Raw genomic sequence first — 24,845 nt, 5'->3', positions numbered from 1 at the left:
ATAATGTGGCAGTCACTAGTAAACGCCAAAAGGCCTTAGCACTCCAACACAATATAGAGATTACCCATTCGTTCGAGAAGCACTTTTAATTGCCTATAAGAAAAGAGACAACATTTTAGTGAGAAACATCTGATGGCAAAAATGCAGCGGCAACCATTCTACCCTCTTCGTTAAGAAAATTGAAAGTCAATGCTACATGCCACGAATCAACAGCTTCCAATTTGATGCCATTGGATCGAAGGAAATTTCTAATGCTTGGATCTACTAGCTCAGTTCGCTTTCCACATCCAAGCACCTGTGTCTCTGCAACAGGCCGTATAAGCTGGAAGATTGACAAACTGTCAGGAGTTACCTTACCAAATTGTTTAGGACGCCATGAAAGAATCAAATTGCTTACACAAATCAATGAGCCTTCGTACTTAACTCCATTGGCAATAAATCCTGTGACAGTGCACCTCTCGATGCGAATTGGTCTTCTGGTACACCAGTTTAAAAACATTGATCTGATCATAAAGAGAAAATGCCCGTCTGAGAGAGGTAGTGGTTGTTTAAAATGGCCCGATGCTTTGTTGCGGAAGGCTTGCATGCGTAAAGGGGAGGGCTGTTGTTTTCGCCATGTGTCCTAAAACTTGCGCAGGGACATAGCACCCGATAGTGGTGCGAATGCTGGTGCATACATTGGAGTGTTATTCCGCCTCCTCATTGTTATCGTAAAAATACTTCCCACTGACTCCCTTAAGCTGAGGATGCAGTGCGACATAGCACTGAGTTGATGCACCCTGTGGAATGTTCTTTAGAGCAAATTTTATAATTTGAGTTTAAAAATCCAAGAATAGTTTGTCTATAACGCAGAATATTAGTGGGAATAGATCCAGATGAATTGAATTTATAGTCACGTTATCACCGCTTTCTTAAAGCCTCTTATAAGCTCATTAGCATGGCAAGTTTTGACTGCCCATATGCCAGGAACGCATAGTACCCCGTGGTTTCATTTACTTGATCAAACCGGATACCACTTGAATAAGTCATCCTATGTGCTTCTGATGACACATTAATAATTCTACCTTCAATCTTCCAGCAAAAGATTTGTAGCAAGACATATGTAAACACAGAAGAAAATGCCCAATGTGGTTTGTAGCAAACTGTAGTTCTATGCCATCCTGAGAAAGCTGAAAGGGACATGCCATATTCCTGCATTATTTATTAAAATGTTCAAAGGAAGATTCAAAGATTTGAATTTCGACTAGCTCTAGAACATCCATTTGAGCAGTGCCAATTTCCTTAATGATAGCGTTTTTGACAGAATTGGCAGCATTTACATTTCTGACTGCCATGACGACATGGGCAGCGGAAATTGGGATTGGGGCCGGTGAATTTTGCTTCGGACATCCAGAAGTGAGAAAATGGGATCAGAGGGGCCGCCCGGAACTAAAATCCATGTGACAGGATTCACAAAATTTCATGGAGTGGCAGAGGAATCCAACGGAGACAATTGTGACCGGTTGAAGGAATATGTCAATAAACCACGAAAATCAGATCTGGCCACAAAGAAAATCGGGATTTTGGCGCAATCTATCAAATCCGGTTCGAAAGAAACCCAATTTTCTCCTAAACCACTGCAAATTTCAGGAAATTTCTCGCAAGTCACCTAATTACCCCCATTCCGGAGAAAACCCATGTCTCAGTTTTTGTTAATTCATCCTGGTTTGTGCAAAAAAATCCATTTTAAAATCACGTGTTGAGACTGGTGCGATTTCGTGAAGCTTGTGGCAACAAAAATCAATTGGCGTGGGTGGTGATGGAGTGAGCCATATGAAGGTAAAGAATTCGAGCCATAGATTGGAGAATCGGAGCAAACTGTGATTGGTTGAAATTGGAGGAACCACGGGATGGATGATCAGTCACAAATATATACCGAGCTACCGGTGTTTGCTTCAACTTCGCTGGCCCGCTGTCTACAATCCGTGATTGTCACTGTTGTAACGGACAGATTAATCACCATGGAGCATCCATTGATATATTCAGAGCCGTGAAACGAACTTGAGATGTGTTTGGCAGAGCTTCAATTTCGAATTAGGAAGGTGAGTCGGCGTTATCATGTGTACAGCATGTGGAAAGAGAAAAAGAATACAGTTTAATGGTATGAAATGTGATAAGATTGAAAGCGAGATCACAGGAAATCAGATAAGGTTCTGGTTCGATTTGGCAAGATGCGCATGATTTTTATGAGGATGCGATGGCAGTTCCCGCTCCATTGGTCTTTTACCGTGCTCGTGCAAAGCCCTGAAAATAGAAACTTGGACTAGGTTTGAGGGCCACTATTGTGACAATATTGACTGCGTAGACCCCACTACTTCCAGCAGAAGCAAAAATTGTTATGAGCATATGCTCTTGCATGTTAAATGGTCGGGATTTAATGTGAAATGCCAGTTTGTTCCCGCAGTTGCACAATAATGGAACACCTATAGTGCGCTTAAGTGTAGAACAACACAAATGTGTGGACAGATTACTCGGGGGTGAGTAGATCGAACTGGAAATTGTTGTGTGGATTTGAGTGGGGTGGGTTAAATCACCACTAGGGTTAAGTGTGCTGTCCTCTTCGGGATGCATTACAAAAACAATTTATTTATTTATTTTTTATTTAATGAATAACTGAAGTTTAGAAAGAAACTAAACTTTTTCTTAATGTTTTTACAAATGGACATAATGATTTGCATATTGAAAGATGTTTTGATCAAGCATAGTGCAAACATTTATTTATTCCTGAAATTGGTCGCCTAAATCATCCCTATTTTCTGATCCTCAAGATCGTACAAAGACGCAGGAGGAGAGCATACTTATGAAAACAAACGCTGAAACCTATTTTCTGATCCTCGAGATCGTACAAAGACGCAGGAGAGCATACTTATTCTAGGTAAAAGCAAAACTGAAAATGAAAGCAAAAACTAAAACTGAAAGCCTACCTACTCTATACTAATTAGAATTTACAAATTAGTTACGTGTAGTTAAACTTCCAATGAAGCCATTCACGTAGCAGTAGCAACAATAGATTCAATAGCAATTTGTCAAATGAAAAATGGCAATATACGAGAGTGGATGAGTCTAGTTGCTGTAACTGCAAATCAACTAAAAAATAAAAGATGAATCTAATCTAGTACTTACCTGGAACCATTGTTCGATAAAGCTTTGATAAGCACAGTTTCTCTCACTCAGATCATGCTGTAACTTCTGTTCTTCTTCTCCAATTTGCTGCTCTTCTTCCTTGATCTCCTGTTCGAATGGTTGTTCGCCATCAGATACGCAGGATTCTTCAGATGTTGAATCTTCATTTATTTCTTGGGGAGTAGTTGAACCTTTAATTCTTGTCAAGATCTCCTCTTCCAAGGAAGAAGAGATCCCGACTTCTGCTAGGATCTGAGTGAGTAGTTCCAAGCTGAAACTCATTGTTAAGTCATGTTGAAAAAAAACAATGAAAATCAACACACACTAAAAATTGAATTAAAAACAAAAGGATCACAGAAATAATCTTGAATTCAATACTCAATTAAACCCTCTTACAAGGACTGCTCATTAATTGAGTAATCGAATGCTTCAATTATAACCATGAACCATGAATTCATCAAACACTCTTCACAGTTGCGAAAATCAAACACACTTGCAGAAATTAAAATTCACACTTGCATAAATGTAAACACACCCTACATGCCCTGATCCATAAGAGGTCGAGCCCATTACGGTATCTCGAATGCGATGCGTAGGCTGTTCCCCACGTCTTACCGCCTTAACACCTCGGAGTTAGGAACATGTCTAAACACACTTGCATGAAAAATCAAACTAAACTTCAATCCATCGTGCCTCCCCGGCAACGGCGCCAAAATGTTGGGTGAAACTATGTTCGTTTAATCCTGTTGTAGTACTTACCCAACTATTTAATTTGTCAATCCGAGGTCCGTAGACTTACGAGACACATGCAATATATATGCAAGACTGAAGTGGAACTAATCTAATCTAATCTAATCTAAATTACTGAAATCAAATTAATCTAAGAAGGCATTGAAACATTAACTATGAAAGCAGGAAGTTGCATAGAAGAAAAGCGATACAGCATGTGAAGAAGTGAATGGCAACAACATATGTGAGCTCACAACAATGAAACTATGTTAAATTATATTACAATAACTAAATTACAAATCATAACAATAAAAGAATCAAAGTTAATCTCCATTCTCTATTATTCCTTATTCATCCCTTCAATGAAGAGAGAGCACTCTCTTATATACATGAGGAAGATAACCTTTCCATAATTACATATCAAATATTCTCTCAAGCACTCTCAACTAGTTTCCCGTTAGTACAAGATATCATCGCACAAATCTCTCAAACATGATCCCACAAATCTCTCACATATCTTGGATAGATATGCCAACCAAATCCTCCATGCTTTTCTCCTAATTATCTCCTTTAGGAATTGGATAAGATATGTCTCCATGATTTTCTCCTTAGGATAAGATATGCCTCCATGATTTTCTCCTTAGAAAAAGGCTTGCATAATTATCTCCTTGATATGGTGGAGGATTGATTCTTCACATATTTCCTACACATCACAAAACTCACATATTCTTGAGATATATATAAAAATATGTACATTTTCTAATAATTAATCATAAATTCACTTAAAATACAAAAATGAATAAAATGGAAAATAAAATAAGAAGGTGAAACCCAAATGTATGTATGAAAGTGATATGATAACAGGTTAATGGGATAATGAAATGTAAGGAATAGTGAAGAAAAAGGTGGATGAAAATATGACATTTCTGAGTCCCAACAATGGGGTTAACCAAGTACCCTATTAGGGTGTTTCTGCTTCTAAAGGGGATAATATATAATATAGTCAAGGTACATCCATCAAAAGGTGGTAACATGTGGTAGATAGGTGAATGAAGTAGGGAATGAGAAGGTGCAACCCTAGGTCAGATGCTGGGGTACAAGGGTAGCTAATAAGAGGAAAGTCCACATTTGGGTTTATAATCTGTAGGAGGGAGCAATCGTGGTACATGCGGTGCCTCGACCTTGATTTTTCCACCTTTCTTTATATGTTTTTTTATGATTTTCTCTGATTAACTGCTCGAGGCCCAAGAGGTTAGAGCATGATGTATAAGATGTAGCAGTGAATTCCCCCCTTCGAGGTGGGGTGGCTCATCGCCCACCAGGGATTGCGACAATCATGGGTTCCTATATGATGAGGGAGGCTCATAGAGCTTGATTGGACTAGGGTGATGGCCATGATGATTGGGTAGAACTCATGTATCGACTTTTTCCCACGTGCTAAATGTTTTTGTCCCAACCATCTTTTGCGTTTGTGGTACTTTTCCTGTTGAATGTGGCCATATATGCTTTTAACTTTCTTTTTAGCTGCATCAACCTCCGGGCTTCATTCCAAGCCATGACCCAACGTCTGGGGAATGGGAAGGGGCGAGTTGACCCTATGTGGACGTAGGTTGGAGAAATGATGGATGGGGTAATAATGAGCGGAAAGAGGGTAATATAAGTGGATAAGGGAGCAGGACCACACAACCAAAATCGGTGTTTCTCGTGAAATACCATCCCTGAATCCAAATGGTCAGTAAAAGAGATCCCACGGGACTAGAATCCAAAGTTAATTCCTTAAAGGGTCTAGGGGACAGAAGCACAAACCCAACCCATTCTTTCCATCGAATACCCCCATTAATCCATGCCGAGAAGTCTCCATGATAAGCAAAATACAAAACTCAATTTCCAAATGACAAGGCATACCTTTAGATTTAGGAGGCCCACCTTCAAACATTTGATCATGCAAGATGGGCAAGGGACCACATGTCTGACTTAGGTGGCAGGGCGAGAAATGGCACAATGAGCTAGCTGATGGCCGCAAGGGTCTGCTCGTTGCCAACTGGGGACCATCTTGGAGAAAAAATTTCTCCTAGGGATATTACCCACACAATGGTGGGTAACACCTAGCTCCAACTGGGACGTGATCTCTCGAAGAAGTGGGCGAAGCTACTTGAACGGGAGGTCACGGGAACTCCAACAATCTCTTGGTTATCGTAAAATTGTCACCTACACATATAATAGATGGAAAAACACTGGGCAACATGCTTTCACGGTGTCTCATGATCACACATGCTAATATGTTAGGCCATAAAATCAACAAAAATATAAATATGTGCAGATTTTAATCTAAGTGCAACTAATCTACCATGAGAAATACCATATGACGTTATTTCTAATGAGAAAATGAACATGCAATGCATCCTACCCTAACATGCATATAGTAAGGTTAGTACTAAGTGTAATCATAAAGCCAGTGCAACCAACATATCATCACATCCATATACATATGCTTGTCAGTTTGATTACTCATGTAGGAACGCACAAATCAAATGTGGACACATAGTCATATAGCGAGTGAAGCGGGTGGGAGGCGGGAAAATATGATCTCCATTCGAGGTAAAGGGAAGTCCTAGGAGAAAGAAAACTAGTCAATCTAGAGGTCCCAAGCTTTCCTTCTAGGTACAAAATGGTGGAATGAATGATCACTCTCGAGAACTCCTTATCACGATCATTGTTTGTAATATCATGTTTTGAGGATGTCACACGGTTGTGATGAGAGGGGAACGAAGGGTGAGAGAAAGAAGGAGTGCAACAAATAGGTCTCTCAATGTGATGGTCACATCGGAGAGGGGAGGTCGTAGAGTGATCATAATCCTGAGGATGGGTCAAAGGGGATAAAGTATATTCAATGAAGGGTTCTTTCTTGACACCATATTCAGAAAGGGGAAAAGGGGCATGGTCACTTGAGGTCATATCAAAAGAGATGAGGGAATTACTTGAGGAAGACTCAAGGTGGTGAACAAGTGGGAAAGGCAGAGGCGAAGTATCATATTCAACGGGATTTCCCTCCCCACACTCTAAAGGCTCAAGTGATTTGAATACATAGTCATAAGGTGAGTAGGTGGGAGCCTCATTTCTTTCCTCATTATAAGCATCAAAGATTGGTCTTTCGCTAAAAGGAGAATCAATCACTTCCAACTGTCCTTCTTCATGCAAGGGAAAATAATAATTCTCCTTCCCAAAGGCATCGATGGGTATGTCATCGCAAGTAATGTCCGGGATAAAGGAAAAACCAATCTCAATCTCATCTTCCTTGTCAGTATCATAAATGGGAGCACAATCAAATTGGGGCCCAACAATCTCCCATTTCTCCTTTTCAATGCGGAAATAATCTCCAATGTCATTCTTCAAGGAGCTCACAGGATCACCTTCCTCAAGGTTTTCAAAAGGAGAGTCATCAGGAGTGATACCCTTGAGAAAGGTAAGGTTAGTCTCGACCTTACTTTCCATAACTTCATTGTCCTCAACACGTGTTCTCAAAATCATCCTGTCTGTCCTGCAACCCCAACAAGGACTCATCTTCTTGCTCATCACTGAGGTCATCTTCATCTTGGTTGGTTGACAAGCGAGACCTCTCTTCTTCTCTCTTCTCTTGAAGAACAATGGCTAAGGTATTTGTTACATGATTATGGTAGTATGTTTCTAGGAGGAGAGCATTAGTAGAGTTTTCTTTATATTCACATTTCACCTTATGAAGCTTTATATCTTCATCATAGAAGTTGGAGAAAACTTCATTAGAATTATATTCCCTTACTACCTCCCTGCATGACCTACTATATTCATCCATTCTTTCTTGCGTGACTTGGAGGCTAGTGGGATCCAATTCTTCGTCATCCTAAGAGGAGGAATTCCCTTTCACCTTGTTATTGATGAGGTTGCCCAGAATATTCACAGCACAAGTTACATGAGCAAGGTCAAGGAGATGACTAGGATCCTCTTCATAAGAACACCTTACTATGTCGAGTTGTACTTCTTGCGACCTATAAAACTTGAGCATGAGTTCCATATCCATGCTTTCCAACATATTTTGAAAAGTTTTTGCATATTCCACAACTTTCCTTTGCAGCTCTTGAATCTCTTGATTATTGAGTTTTTCAAATATAGGACCAAGAGAAATCTCCATTTTCTATGATTTTGCATGTTAAGATTATAATGGAGTCGCCAGGGTGAATTAAAGTGCCTTGATAGATGCTTGCTTCACCCTACAAGCATTAACTTTAAAGTTCAATGAAGAACTAGGGCTTCGTTCTTCGATATGTTGTACGAGGAACAAAAACACATGTCTCGTGTCCTGGCAACGACGCCAAAAATGTTACTTCTCAAACTAGCAAGGGACCTAAGGGGAATCCCTAAAGGGAAAATGCTAGGCCAAGGGCAACAAATGGAGTCTTAGCTTACTGTCACTTCAGCTTAGAGTCACCAATTATAAGTCAATGGATATGAGTGACCCAACCCTTTCTGAGAAGGTTTTGAAGGATGGAGCTTGATTTTTTTCTAAGTAAGGTACTATGTGCTTCTAAGGAAAGGACGAGGATTTTGGGGGTTAAGTGTATGAGAATAGGCTTTGAAAGGAGTTTCCCACACCCTAAATCCTTGTTAAAGTTGGTATCCTGGAAGGTTCTTGAAGAATGGTCTTTTGAAGGAGCAGGACCACACGAGGCCAAGTGGACCTGGTCTGGGGTATGAGGAAAGTATGAAATAATCAATGATTTTCTTACCCTAAACAAGGTGGGAAGGATCAAAGAAAGTATTTCGCTCAATGATGTTGCTTTGACCCTGGGAAGTCCTAGCCTTAGCAATGGCAGGGCAATTTTTGGTCCCAGAGCTAGGGCTTGGCTTTTGTCCTAACTCCATCGTCGGAATGTCTTCAAATTTGGAGGAGGGTTAGAGGAAAGGCCAACACATGAGACCCTAGTCAAACTTTTTTAGTGGCTAACTTGTCGGGAAATTGATGCTCTAGGCACCCCAATGTGGCTAGACTTGGGAGAAGGTGAAAGAATAAGTGTTTTAGTGACCATGCTTGGTAGATCAGTGCCTTAATCCTTGGGAGAATTGAGTTTATGTTGATTATGTTTAAGATTTCTTGGTTCCTGGTTAGGCCTCAACTAGGTCAAGTGAAAGCAATTTTGAAACTTTTATACTTCAAGTGTACAAGAGGAATGGCTTGTCAAGGTCAGATTCACCCCTCGGAGATTTCGCTCATAGTACATGGGCCAATACATATAGAGAACGTTATAATAGAGACAATCGCACAATATTAAGCAATAATTTTCATGCAACAAGTAGCCTTAAAATGATGAAAATCCCCTCCAGCATATGTGACAAAAACAACAAGAATAACATCAAAATTTCGTACTTACATGCATTAGAGTATATCCAACCATTCACAAATGACAATAGAGAAGCTCAAAGAGAAGATAGACCAATAACCATACATCAAAATTCATCCATAAAAGCTCCAATTCATCCTCCAGAAAAAGTGCGAAATTCTCTAAAGAAGAGAGAGATCCAATCCAAAGTGATGATGAGAAATGATCTCACCTCACATCTATTTATACACATCTAAGTAGTTCGAATTAGCCTCCTTGGCCTACATAAGCGCCAAAAATAAAATAATGTGCTAATAATACGACCTTTTGGTGACAAGCCCACCAAACTAGCTCACAAATGAAAATGTAAGCCTCCCAAGAAATCAAATTAATCTATATATGTCATAGGGCCCTCTAAGAGCCCTAATAAGGTCCATGAGTGTCACAATGAAGAATAGGACCCTAAAAAGCAATGGACAAGGGGTTGGTCCTTTGTAATAACCTGTGGTGCTCCAAATGACTGTGGGGGCACACAAGTGTCCTCATGGGTCTCCAAACAAATCAAAGATGCTTGTAGGTTGCCCTCAAGTTCTAGCGTGATAATGTAGGAGATGCCACATCATTGTAGAAGTCCTGGATCATCTGCCAAGTGTATGGTGTAGATCTGGGGCTAGCTGGACATGATGGATCAGGTGCATCCTCCTTGTTCAATAAGTGAACCACGAGTATTCTTTGAATGGCTGTAGGGATCCATGAAATGCAATCCGCTGCTGTGGAGGCCCATGGCTCTCAACGCACACCCTATATGTGCCACAATAGCCCTCTAGAGGATTAGGACCTGGTATAAGGAAACCAAACCCCAAAAGGAAACCATCTGCAATCCTGCATAAGATCCAATGCGTCCACTAGGCTTCCAGTACAACAAGTCATTAGAGAAATCGAGTAAATGAGCTTACCTAATTATGGACCACAGGTGGGGACATCATAATGGCTTTCCCTTCCATAATGGGCTTCGGTATGTGCCAATGTCTCCTAAACTCTTAATGGGGTTAACCAAGGGCCCTATTAGGTGGTTTCTGCTTTTGAAGGGGATAATATAGTCAAGGAACATCCGTCAAAAGGTGGTGGCATGTGGCAGATAGGTGAATGAAGTAGGGAATGAGAAGGGGTGGCCTTGGGTCACACGCTAGCGTACAAGGGTAGCCAATAAGAGAGAAGCCCACACTTGGGTTTATAATGTGTAGGAGGGAGCAATCATGGTACATGAGGTGCCTCGACCTTGATTTTTCCACTCTTCTTTATATGCCTTTTTCCTTTTTATGATTTTCTCTGATTAACTGCTCAAGGCTAAAGGGATTAGAGCATGATGTATACGATGTAGTAGTGAATTCACCCCTTCAAGGTGGGGCGGTTCATCGCCCACCAGGGGTTGAGACAATCATGTGATCCTATATGATGAGGAAGGCTTATAGAACCTCATTGAACAAGGGTGATGGCCATGATGATGGGGTAGAGCTCATGTATCGGCTTTTGCCCATGTGTTACATGTTTTTTTTTCCAGCCATCTTTTGCATTTTGTGGTACTTTTCCTGTTGAATGTGGCCATACATGCTTTTAGCTTTAGTTTTAGCTGCATCAACCTTCGGGCTTTATACCAGGCCGTGACCCAAGGTGTGGGCAAAGGGAAGGGGTGAGCTGACCCTATGTGGACCCGATGGAGGAATGTGGACCTAGGTGGGAGAAATGACGGATGGGGTAGTAATGAGTGGAAAGAGGGTAATATGAGTGGATAAGGGAGCTAGACCATGCAACCAAAATCAGGGTTTCCCGTGAAACACCATCTCTGAAACCAAATGGTCAGTAAAAGAGATCCCACGGTCCTAGAATCCTAGGTTAATTCCTAAAAGGGGTCTAGTGGACAGAAGCACAGACCTAGCCCATTCTTTCTGCCGAATCCCCCCATTAATCCATACCCAGAAGTGTAATACTCATTTTCAAAATGACAAGGCATACCTTTAGATTCGGGAGGCCCACCTTCAAACATACGATCATGGCAGATGGGCGAGGGACCACATGGCTGGCTTAGGTGGCGGGAGAAATGGCACAATGAGCTAGCTGATGGCTGCAAGGGGCTGCTGGCTGTTGGCTAAGGACCATCTTGGAGAAATTTTTTCTCTTAGGGATATTACCCAAAAAATGGTGGGTAACAGGTTTTACTTGAAATTTCTTTTAGAATTATTTCAACTTGAGCTGAAGTCTTGGTTGGTTGGCTTGGAATATATTCAGAAGGATTAGGGATTGTTTCAGCAGAGGTTAGCAGTTCCTGACAGTTAATGACTGTTAGTTGTATACTTGTGACAATAATACTACAAAATGAATAATTTTTTTCTTTGAGATGTGAGACAGGAATTGTTTCTGATGGACATGCTGACTAAATTAGGGAGGTGGTGGAAGGACTCGTAAAAGTCCTGAGAGTTCATCAGTTTCTTGATTTGTTAATTTCCTTGAATAATTTAAAGTATGAGCAGAGATATAGATTATCAAAGTGGTGTTGGTGGAAGACGTTTTGATTAATGACCGAGCATGTTTACCATAAAATGAACTTCCCATTCCCATGCAATCATTATTATTCAAGAGATGATCTGCGCAAACAATAGTTAGAAGAAGGCTACTAAACTAGCATTAAGAACAGTATAGAACTCTCCTGTCTCATCTATTTGCTTTCATTATCTTATATGAATTGGTTGTAGCTACTCATTCTGTCCATGTTTTAACTGAGTAGTAAACACTGAAAATGAGCTTTGTTTCTTGGTTCTCTACCACTGGCTTTTGATCTTCTATGAAATTTGTATTTTTAAGGTTTTAACAAATTTTTTCTTTGCTCTAAATAATAACTGGGATATTTTGTGAGCCAGACTAGAGAAAGTTCAACCCATGATATGTAAAAATTTGTTACAGAATTGGCATGTCTAAGTGTCTCATGTGTTTAAATTTGTCATGATATATTTTTTCTAAAGTTTTGATCTTTCAAGCACATGAAATAATTTTCAATTTAGGATATATGTCTCATATTGTATAATTTGGGAATTTGTACAATACAGGTACTGAAGACAACCTGGGGGATATTATTGTGGTAATCTATGTTAAATACTGTGTCTTTTCTATCACCTTCCTGTCATTCTATCCTATATGTAGTATTGAAAAACTATTAAGTTTTTTGGGGACTTTCTCATTTGTACCTTAAAATTAGATGTCTGATTGTGTGGTGTATGGACTAGTCTTATAAGCTCGCTTTGTTTCTTTGTAGTCTCCGTCAACTTCGCAACAAGTGTCCTGTGACTTCGTCATGACAGATCACACGGCACAGCTATGCCTTCGGATTGTTCAGTGGCTGGAAGATCTTGCATCTAAGGCAGTTGATTTTGACAAGAAGGTGAAGTTATCCGTCAAGTGCTGCCTTTACTCACGCATGTGTTCTTATAATAGATCTAATATGTTTGTTGGCAGACAAGATTGGATTCTCAATCACATAATTGATCAGCACAAGTTCTCTAGTAGTTTTGAATATGATATCCACTGACGATTATTTGGATTATTTTTCTTAAGGTTATTTACATCAGTTCTCAGGGAATTGCATAATTGAGTTTCCTTTAATATCTATATTTCAGCAAATGAGTTTTTATAGAAGGCAAGGGAATGGTTTTTTTTTTTCAGACAAGGGAATTGTTAAAATTTGCAACTAGGGCCAAACTCCATGTGGGTCATCTTATTAATGGTAGTTGATATTTTTCTTGGATCCCTCTCATGGAGAGGTGTAGGATTGATCTAAAGATCATCCAATTCCGATAAGTATTCATGGAGATATGAATTTATTTGTGTTATGGGACAATTCGTCAAGGTCAGCCAGCAACCAAATAAACCCCACTTGTGCTCAACGTTTTAGTATAAATAGAGGTGCCTTGAAAGTCATTTGGACACACATCCTCTTGGTGATCTCTTTCTCTCCACTTGTCTTTGGGTTTTGGTGGGAGGAGAGATCTAAAGAGGATATGCTGCCCTAGAGGATGCCCTAGATCCTAACGCTATCATGGAGGAGATTTTAACGCAGTGAAGAAAGGGTTCTACGCAGCAAGTCAAGGTGCCCTAGACGCAGTTGAAGGGAGGAACACCTAGCCGCAGTTGAAGGGGATCTAGCCAAGCCCTAGCCGCAGCAAAAGAGGGTCTAATGCACCCCTATATTCGCAGTTAAAGGAGGCTCCTATACACAGTAAGCCACAGTCAAGGGGAAGCTACATACGCTGTATAAAGGAGGCTCAACCGAGATCTAGAAGAAGGCCCTAATCCGCAGTTAGGAAAGGTCCTAATACGCTGTCCAAGAGATACTAATACGCAGTCATAAAGGAGCCCTAATTCACTGTCAAGAGAGCCCTAAATCCGCAGTAATAAAGAAGCCTAAAGCCGCAGTCTATGGAGGCCTAATACGCAGCAAAGGAAGAAGACTTAGCAGCAGATTTGAGGAGCCATAATCTGCAGCCATTGACTGACCCTAGGCCGCAGCAAAAGTGCCCTAAACGCAGCAAGAATAATTCTGTTAACAGCATGAAAGAAGGCTGTTCCTAGGCATGGGTTTAGGCATCGTTTTGTCTGCGTTTTCTTCTTGTAGGAGGGCCGAGTTAGAGCAACTCCAGATCAGGTCTGTTGGAGGAACAAATATATTGTTTTTGCTGCCTGGAAGCTACAGGAAGACTGTGTGTTAGGCCGCAGTCCATAACACCACAGTCAAGGTTTGTTTATGAATGTTTGAGGGCTTATTTATATGCCCAGATCAGCAGGATATCCCAGGAGCTGTCCTAGGCTGTTTTGATGACTGTTGGAGGACTGCTTGGTGCCCTAACCAGTCATCATGATGACAGCTGCAAACTATTATTGACTGAGTCCAATTTCATGAAGCAGAGACAGCTAGTGCAGCAGCATGATGATATGGTGCAGCAGCATGACGTGTGCAGCATGCATTTGGATGAAGCATAGTGCAAGCTCAGCGTGGTGCAGCATGAGGAGTGCAGATGAGTGATGAGTGCGGCATTGAGTGCAGATCAGTGATGAGTGCAGCATTGGGTGCAGATCCGTGATGGAAGCAGCTCAGTGATTGGAGCAGCACAGTGACAGGAGCAGCATCATGAAGTGCATAGCATGGTCATTAGATCCAGCACTGTGATGATGAGTGCAGCATGGTGCAACACGGTGAGGTGCTGCATGTGGACGAGATGCAGCACAATGATAGGTGAAGGAGTCACCTTGAAGAATCAATTGAAGCAGCATGTCTTTCACTGATCTCATGTAGAGATGAATCTAGAAAGTCGAAGTGTTGGCTTCTGTTGTAAATGTACTATCTCTCTCTCTCTGCTGAAATATTGAAGAACATATAAGAAGAATTGATCAAGGGTTTCCCCACATTGGGGTTTGTCCCTGGCTAGCGCCACATCTGCAGTTTACTTTAATGCTGATGTGATTGATAATCTAGAAAAGATATTGAACTAACTGTGAAAATTGAAATAAATTGCTCTAAGCATAGAACATACCTAAACTTAACAAGAACTAGCAACCTCCCTGGATATATGCAACAGCCCGCAAGCCTCATATATCAAAAACTCATAGTTCAGCCTAGGACCTAGACATCGGAGATCACTAGAACTGGAGCTGGGATCCTAGACTCCAACGGGATGTCTATCCTTGCAGCCTTACTATGACGGGCCATGTCTCTGGGGACTTAAACCCGGGTGGATGGTATGGCAAACCACCACTCTTACCACTCGAGCTAAGCACCTGTTGACAGAGGGAAATACATTTTACTAATTACCAAAAGTGGGAAAAATAGGTCAGTGGGACTAGAAAGTATATGGCAAGTCACCATAATGATGTATGAGCACCAAAGAAAACTCTTAGGTGCGGAAAGAAATATAAATGCAAAGGAACCATCTTCACACTCTATCAAAGGAACCATCTTCTCATGTAGTGGAATTGGGAAGCAACAAAAACTATGTTGTTAGAGGCCTGGGATCAAAATCATTGATGCTGGAGAATGGAGCTATAAGGTGAAGGAGGAGGAAAAAGGCAGTTTAAGGATCTATTGAAAGGAAATTAAGGAACCTCAAGAAGTTGATCAAAGGATCATACAAGGAGACCTTGTGAGCAAAAAGCTTACTATCTCTAAGGACAATGTGTAACACAATAAAAGGGAGAGAACAAATTAGAAGGAGCATCCAATTACATTGCTTGGAAGAAGAAGATAGATCTCATCCTCGAAAAGAATAAAATCTTGGATCTAGTAAAAGGAAAAGTGAAGAAATCTACAGAGAAATCAAGAAGTCTAAAGGGCCAAGAAGGAAGATAGACCTATTCAAGATAGAATGCTACAATTATCACAAGATGGGTCACTATAGAAGTGATTGCCCTGATAATCCTAGGAATAAAAGAGGGACAGCGATCAAGTAAACTTTGCCAAAGAAGTTTCACCAAAGAAGAACAAGATAGAAGGATCTGAAGTCAAAGACCTATTTGCTAGGAACTCATAGGGAATCTATCCCTTGCATATCCTTCACTCTAATTTTTGAATTGCTTTCCTTTATGTTTTGATTTGTAGGTTTAACATATTTTGGAAAAACATTTTTGAATTGTTTTATAAGGTTATAGGTATCCCTCGAGTTTGGAGGGAGCCCTCACCAACTTCCAAAGATAAGTATCTTACTCCTTGTATTACCTTTTCATTTTTGGTTTCCTTTACTTATCTAAGTTTGTTTGTATTAAATACTAATCACATTTCTATTCATATTTTCCTTGTTTAGGAAAAGCTTGTTGAATACTCATGGATTATGGAAGAAGGCCTCTCAAGACAAAGCATTGGAATTACAAGGTTTGTTAAGAAACAAAAGGTATGTCTTAAACTATAAGTGTTGTTTCTCTTCATGATAAAGGTATATTCATTCTTGATAAACTATTCTACATTACTAACATTATTGTGTCTAGCTCTCTTGAATCATAAATATTCTTGATTGGGTGATTCATCATTAGATAAATCTACCCTTCTCATATCTTTGATTATTCTTGTGGAACCCTAAAAAGGTTCTGTGTAAAAACCCTAACTTGAGGGTATGTCGATGATAATGTATGAAACCCTAGCCTACTTAGGGTTATTGGTAAAGTCTAATAAAATGCTATTCTTGATGTTTGAAGTTTTTGATGATGTCTTGTTTGGGTTTTTGGTATGGTTATGAAAACCCTAACTTGTTAGGGTTGAATGGTGATGTTTGAAATCCCAAACCTTTGAAGTATTGATAAATTAGGGTTTGTTGTGTTATGTATTGAAACCCTAGATCATTAGGGTTTGGTAGGGTGTATAAGCAAGACCCTTATAATGTCCTAGGAATGAAATCCTAGGTATATGGTTGTTTGTCTGATCAAGTTTGTTATATGTCTAACTTTAATATATTGATATTTGTGTCATTGGGTTTGACTAACACGTTATGATATGCTCGTGGATGATGATGGAATCCTAGATATATGTGTTGACCTAATTGTTGATGGTCATAAGTCCTAGGGTTTAGAAGCTCTAGTCGAAGTTTGATTCTCTAGGATGATAATGTTTGTGAATTCTAGGGTTTTGTAACTAAACCTTAGTAGAAGTTCAATTCTCTAATATGTGATGACAAGTGTGATAATTTGAGATTTATGAAAGATTGTTGAAATCTGAAATTGAGCTGTGATTGGTTTTTGATGGCTCATGTATGAAATCTAGGATCTTGCACTAAATCCTAGTGAAAGTCTAACATATGAGTGCTAAAGTTGTTAAATGCATTTTTTTGAAATGCTTCTAGGGTTTGCAATATATTGTAGTAAGGTATGCCATGCCTCTGGAAGAAATATTGAAGCCCTAGATATAATAAAGGTTGTTATCTTGATTGAGGTACTCAAAGTCTTGATGATGAAATCTAGAGTTTATGACAAAAACCTGACATGTAGTTGAAGTATAAATGTATGTGTTTCTTGTTTCTTGAACCTATCTAAGTTTGGGTATTTGATGTCTAATGGTTCCTTTATTATATGATTATAATATAAATAACTTCATGCTTCTATAGATTTGGGTGTACTTGCTATCTAAGTTGTGCAGGTACATAATCTTCAAGATGGTGAAGATGTTCGTAAGTAAAGTTGATATGATAAGCATGATGAAGAAAGTTGTATGAGTGATGATGGTCATGATAACTATGATAAGAAGGATGGAAGCCATGAAAGGTTCTTCGACGTCGTAGAAAAGAAGTTGAGCTCCCTAAGTTAAGAAGGAACCTGGATGAAAGGAATCTCTAGGCTAATAATCTAATTGAGACACTTCTAGTTGGAATTTCTGGAAACGATATTTGGGTTATGGAGAACTCCTATGTTTTAGCTTCTCCACAAAGTTTCGAGACTAGAACACCTCCGATGCTACATAAAATGACACACACCCTATACCCAATGACAATAGGGGTTCAATTTACCAATTGGGGTAAAGATCCTCCAAACCCTATGTCTGACTGGTTGATCGAAAAGTCCATTCAGATAATAGGGCAGATCAATTTACCACTAGGGTAAAGATCCTCCATACCCTATGCTTGACTGGTTGATTGAAAAATCCACATCCAGATAATAGGGGAGATCAAATTACCACTGGTGTAAAGATCCTCCAAACCCTATATATCTTCTACAGATAGGGAGATCGATTTGCCACAAATGAGAAAGATCATCCATACCCTGTCACCCAACTTGATCCTTAGTGATCAAGTTATTGAACACCATGCATCCTAGATTTAGGGAGATCAATTTACCAGACGCATCTGCCATGGATATGAAGATCCAACATAATCACTCATTGGTCAGATTGAGTGGCAATCCTAACATGCCTGGCTTGTGGGTAGGATGCATGCTGGGGTATGTACTCTGTCCAGTCTTGGACTTGACTAGCGAAGATCGACTTATCAAAATGACAAGGATCCTCCAACCCTTTAGCTCCAAAGAAGTACCCCATGGCCCCAGGAGCTCCCAGAGCTCAGTGTTTGTGATCAATCATGACCCCTTCTTGGAAGGGTCACATCAACTAGCCCAAGTTGCTCTCTGAAGACCAAGAATTTCCCTTTCGACAAAGGCTTGGTAAGAATATCAATTATCTACTCATCAATTGAAATGTGATGGAGACCTACAATTCCTCTCTGCACCATATCTCGGATATAGTGATACCTAATCTTAGTGTGCATGGACTTATCGTGGAACACGAGATTCTCTGAGAGTCGGATGCCACTCTTGTTGTTGCAATATATCATAGTTGTATCCAGTACGTGCTCAAACAGTTCTCCAAAGAGCATCTTCAACCATACTGCCTCACAGCTAGCCATGCTAGCAACAATTTACTCAGCCTCAACCATGCTAAGGGCAACAAACTTCTGCTTTCTGCTCATCCAAGACATTTCCGGCCCAATCAACATTAATGTATCCATGTAGTCTCACGTCTTTGGGAATATATCTCAATCCATGATTGATAGCCCTATGTAGGTATCTTAGCACATGTTTAGCAACAACCCAATGCACATGTAGTGTCTCTACCATAAATTAACTCAGAGTGTTGACACCAAAACATATGTCTAGTCTAGTGTTCATTAAGAACTTCAGTGCCCCAATCAACCACTGGTACTCAGAAGGATTTTCCAGATTAGGTCCTGTAGCTTGACCACATAGCTTTTTAAAATTCATCTCCATTGGTGTGGCCACGAACTTGCATTTCACCATTCCATGTCTCTCCAATAGCTTGACAACATATTTCCCTTGAGAAAGGAAAATCTCACTAGGTCTCTGCCACACCTCTAAGTTCAGGAAGTAGTGCATCAAACCAAGGTCTTTCATCTTGAACTTAGAGGCCAACTCCGTCTTACATTGGTGAATAAGAGGATCTCCACTTGTTAAGAACAAGTCATCAACATATAATTACTAGAATCAAAGGCATACCTTGGATAACTTTGAAGTAGAGATTTGGATCAACATTACTTTTCGTAAATCCAAGTTTCATTAGACAGCTTTCAATGTGGGCATGCGCTAGGGGCTTGCTTGTTGAAGTTTCTAAGTTTACTTAATTTAGAAACCCTTCATGCACTTTTCCTGATTTATTCCTACCTACTTGTTAATTTTTCTTTAACAAGTTATTTACGAAGTAAATACTGAAAATAAACACTAGTGCATGCTCAACATATTATAGATCAACAACTAAAAGAAACAAGAACAAACACATCACGTGACACCATTATTTTTGGACCAATGTCCCCGGAAAATCTCAATGTGGAAACCGGTGCAACTATTTGAGGGTTTTCTTATTAAGCAATATCAGAGTACAATCTGGGTGCCGTAACTGGCATACCCAACAGAGAATTTTTGTAGTAGCTATACCTCACAGTTTGAGAGAAATCTCCTGGCTAAAACCCCGGAAAACCCTTCCGGTAGCTCCTCAGCACAAAATGCTCTTGCAACCCCAACGTCTGCGCAATCTGGACTGTGTCAGCCCCTCTCTGTCTCATGCTGGCCCCGTGTCAGTCTTTCTTGGTCTGCGTCAGCCCCAGGAGGCCCTATGTCAGCTCTGGGAGCCTATGCGTCAGTTGCGATGGCCCCTCTGGTGCTCTGCGTAGCTCTTGGCTGCCTCTGCGTGGCCCTGTGTGAGCCCTTGCTGGCTCTGCGTCACCCTCCTTGGCTGCTGCGCTGCTTTCCCGGTACAATCTTTGCCTTCTTTGTTCTTCTGTACTCAATGCCCCTCAGCTGCTCTCCTGATCACTGATTCTATCTCTCTTAGCAAACCCGCTCTAGAGAATAGAATGACTGATCATCTGGTGTATTCTCCAAGTGATCCTCAAGCCCCCTTTATACTTTTCTTATTGACATATCAACGGCCAAGATTAATTCCCTAATCAACGACTAAGATTAGATCTGGCATGATCTATGTCTTTTGGACCATTTTAACATAGTTTTATATTAATCCACATTAATATTTAAATTTCCCTAAGTTTAGACTGAGGGACTCCATTAAAAATATTAATTATTTTAATATCTCTTGAACTGTTTAAAATCTACCCAAACCCTTTTTGGGTATTGGAGATCTCATGTGCCCCAACCTCTCCACCAAATTTTGTGGCTAGAGCACATCCGATGCTACCCCAAATCAACACTCCCTCTTAGCGAGGACTGTGCTCTAGCAATACTCCTCACTGAGTATTACTTTGATCATCCAGCATCGGTATCTGTCTTGATGCTAGGTCTTCCTGCCCAACATCCTCTGCACTGCTGTATCTTGTACTGCTGCCCGTGGTTCTGCCACTGCCACTGCTGCATCTGTATGACAACTCCCTCTGCATCCGTTGCTGTTGCTGGTCCTTTCTCCTAGCACTGCATCTGCACTGCACCTCCTCTCATCATGCTGCATCGTGCTACCCACTGCTGCACTGCAACTCAGTATTTGAGAAGTAAGTAACTGATCTCCCAACTGACCTCCCCGTTGGGCTAGAGACACCCACTGATGCTGAAGCTCCCTTTGTCGCTGACAAGTGCTCCCTCTCTCTGACCTCTGCGCTGCTGCAACAACTCCCTGCATCTTGCACCGTTGCACACCTCTCTGTGCCTTCCTTCACTGGTGCAACACTCCTGTGCTTCTCGCACTGCTGCAACCTGCTAGCTCTGCGCTGTCTCGGGACTCCTACACTGTAGCTTGCTCTGCTGCTCCATTTGCATCCGTCTCTACCCATAACAGCCAGTCCTGCTACTCCTCGTCGGGGCTCCCGTAGCAAGGTCTAATCCAAGAGGCTGGGTACCTCGAGGATCCTGCCCCTCATCGCCTGTAGTCCATCTAACTACAACTCAATGTCTCCCCACTTCCGCTCAAGTGGTGTGTGTGCACTCATGGCACAATCATCGTCTGTCAAAACTTCCTTCTTTGCCCGTGCTGGCATTGCCTTAGTCTCAGAAGACTCTCCCTTACTCTTCTTCCTTGGGCATTAGGTCGCATAATGACCCATCTCCCCACAATGGAAGCACTTGATCTTGGAGAGATCTTTCTTCTTCCGCTTCTCCTGCTTTCCCTCAGATGCTAGGGCCACATCCTCCTCCTCCTGCTTGACCTTGATCCCTTTGCTGCTACTACCTGTCTTTGACTGCCGTCTGATCTCTTCCTGGCAAAGAGCTGCCCACATCTCGTCCCAAGGTAGGAGAGTCCCTCTGCCCAGGATGCTCTGGACAAACACTTCCCACTCTTCTGAGACAGCATTCAGGGTTGTCCTCACCATAAGCTCCTGATCTGGTGTCGCTCCTATAGCAGTCAACTGATCTCGGATCTCATTCAGTCCTCCGAGGAAGGAGTCAATCGTTTGACCCTTCTTCATCTGATACGACCTCATCTGGTTCTCGAGCAGCATTCTTCTCTGCACAAAAGTATGCTGGTACAGGTTCTTGAGAGCCTCCCACATCTCAACTGCCGTTTCCTTCTCGGCTATATGTGGTACCACATGATCCTTGACCCCGTCAAGGATAATGCACTTGGCCCTCACCATCGCCTCTTCGTACTTGTCATTATCATTTGGATCGACTGGGATAGCTATTGTCTTTAGGGTGAAGTTCTTGACACGATTCCTGTCAAGCACTGATAAGATTCTGGCCTTCTAGACTGCGAAGTTCGATACTTCGTCCAATGTATCCTGGTCTCTTACCCCGTGAGTGCCATGGCGCTCCTCTACTTCCCTCTTGGAAGTTCTCTGTTCGACTCCTTTGAGTCTCTACTTCCCGTTTGGAAGTTCTCTTCTGGACTCCCTCTGAGTCTTGATTTCCCTCCTGGAAATCCTTCTGCCGCTTATCGAGAAGCCCCCTACTCTGATCGTCTTGTGCAACTGCACTGTTGATCCAGGTTCCTCGGCTAGAAACCCTCGGTAACAACTCCTCTAGCCTTGCTCTGTCAGGTACTGTTCTGACTACAATACCTCACTAGCTCCACTCTGCAATATTCCTGCAGCCTTCTAGACCCCAACAACTGCCTCTCTATGAACTGCGTCAGCCCCTCTCTGCCTCATGCTGGCTCTGCGTCACCTTGGATGGGTCTACGTCAGCCCTGGGATGCCCTGCGTCAGCCCTCTGGCCCTCTGTGTCGGCAACGTTGGCCTCTCTGATGCTCTGCGCAGTTCCCGGCTTCTTCTGCGTGGCTCTGCGTCACACTCCTCGGCTTTTGCGTTGCTAGAAACAACTTTTGTCACCTCGGGACAACTGTTTTCTGCTGCTATTGCTCCGCTCGGCTGATGTCTTTTAGTCCTCCTGTGATCTGCAATCACACTCTGATACCATGTTGAAGTTTCTAAGTTTACTTAATTTAGAAACCCTTCATGCACTTTTCCTGATTTATTCCTACCTACTTGTTAATTTTTCTTTAACAAGTTATTTACAAAGTAAATACTGAAAATAAACACCAGTGCATGCTCAACATATTACAGATCAGCAACTAAAAGAAACAAGAACAAACACACCGCATGGCACCATTATTTTTGGACCAATGTCCCTGGAAAGACCCAATGTGGGAAAACCGGTGTAGCTATTTGAGGGTTTTCTTATTAAGCAATATCAGAGTACAATCTGGGTGCCGTAATTGGCGTACCCAACAAAGAATTTCCTTAGCAGCTATACCTCATAGTTTGAGAGAAATCTCCTGGCTGAAACCTTGGAAAACCCTTCCGGTAGCTCCTCAGCACAAAAGTGCTCCTGCAACCCCAGCGTCTGCCCAATATGGTTTGCGTCAGCCCCTCTCTGTCTCATGCTGGCCCCACGTCAGCCTTTCTTGGTTTGTGTCAGCCCCAGGAGGCCCTGCGTTAGCTCTGGGAGCCTCTGCGTCAACTGCGCTGGCCCCTCTGGTGCTCTGCGCAACACTTGGCTGCCTCTGCGTGGCCCTGTGTGAGCCCTTGCTGGCTCTGCGTCACCCTCCTTGGTTGTTGCGCTGCTCTCCTGGCACAATCTCTGCCTTCTCTGTTCTTCTGTACTCAATGCCCCTCAGCTGCTCTCCCGATCACTAATTCTATCTCTCTTAGCAAACCCCGCTCTAGAGAATAGAATGATTGATCATCTGGTATATTCTCCAAGTGACCCTCAAGCCCCCTCTTATACTTTTCTCGTTGACATATCAACGGCTGAGATTAAGTCCCTAATCAATGGCTAAGATTAGATCCGGCTTGATCCATTTTTTTTGGACCATTCTAACACAGTTTTATATTAATTCACATTAATATTTAAATTTCCCTAAGTTTAGACTTAGGGACTCCATTAAAAATATTAATTATTTTAATATCTCTTGAACTGTTTAGAATCTGCCCAAACCCTTTCTGGGTATTGGAGATCTCATGTGCCCCAACCTCTCCACCAAATTTCGTGGCTAGAGCACATCATATGCTACCCCAAATCAACATTGCTTTAATCTATAAATATCTTTCTTCAACTTGCACACATAAGTCTTCTTGTCATGTTCCTCAAAGCCTTGTGGTTGCTCCAAGTATACTTCTTCCTTGAGTATGCCATGTAGAAATGCGGTCTTCACATCCATTTGATGAAGTGTCCATCCTTGGCTAGCAACAAGAGAAACGATAGATCAGATGGTAGTATATCGGGCAACAGGTGCAAAAATCTCATCATAGTCCTCTCCCTCTTTCTGGGAGAATCCTCTAGCCACAAATATCACTTTGTACTTCTTGATACTTCCATCCACACCATGCTTAATTTTGTATATCCATTTAAAAGTCACAACAAACTTCCCTTTGGGTCTTGGAACCACTTCCCACACATCATTCTTCATGATGGACTCATATTCTTCGGCCATAACATCCTTCCATACTTGTTCTTTCACTGCTTCTTCAAAAGTGCATGGTTCAACCTGTATCATGTTGCTCATAGCTACAACATATCCCTGATATCGACATGGCTTCTTGCTTTCCTTGAAGGTTCCTCTTGCAACAACATGTCTCTCAACATCTTGTAAAGTGTCATGAAGCCATAATGGTCTCTTCCTAGCAGGAGGATCACATGGAGGGGGATCCAAGGGGTCCATGGGTTCCATGGGATCATCAACAAGACCTGCTCATTCTCAGGCATAAGAGATTCTTCTTGTACATCCATGTCCTTTCCCTTTCTCTCAACATTGGTAGGGGGAGGAGTGTCCCTTGCTTTGCCAGGAGCAACATCTACATCAAATGTCAGATCCCTACTTAACTCTATATTTCTTTGACCAGGTACATAGATTCTATATGCTTTAGAATTTTCACAATAACCAACAAAAGTACCTTTGTTTCCTGAAGCTTCCAGCTTGGTCCTCTTCTCCTTTGACACATGAAAGTAGATGGGGCAACCAAAGATCCTCAAGTGTCCAACTTCGAGCTTTATACCTGTGAAGGCTTCTTCGAGAGTCTTGTCACCCAAGACTTGGTGAGGAGTTCTATTTTGAACATAGACAACAGTGTTAGCAACTTCTCCCCATAGAAACTTTGGCAGCTTTTGATCATGCAACATGGCTCTGGCTGC

General features: G+C 41.5%; 1 protein-coding gene across 1 annotated transcript in view; it reads left to right on the top strand.

The window, feature by feature from the left end:
* Positions 1 to 24,845, top strand: part of LOC149230005 (nuclear pore complex protein) — a 396,423-nt gene that overhangs the window by 160,596 nt on the left and 210,982 nt on the right. The window contains exons 10-11 of the mRNA XM_089381174.1: positions 12,322 to 12,375; positions 12,550 to 12,675. Coding sequence (XP_089237300.1) covers positions 12,322 to 12,375; positions 12,550 to 12,675 — 180 coding nt within the window. The remainder of the gene's footprint in view (positions 1 to 12,321; positions 12,376 to 12,549; positions 12,676 to 24,845) is intronic.

The sequence above is a fragment of the Pinus tabuliformis genome, chromosome J (genome assembly GCF_031772625.1).
Source record: "Pinus tabuliformis cultivar Carrire ecotype Pingquan chromosome J, CPIR1, whole genome shotgun sequence".
Taxonomy (NCBI): domain Eukaryota; kingdom Viridiplantae; phylum Streptophyta; class Pinopsida; order Pinales; family Pinaceae; genus Pinus; species Pinus tabuliformis.
This window is presented reverse-complemented; position numbering and strand designations above follow the sequence as displayed.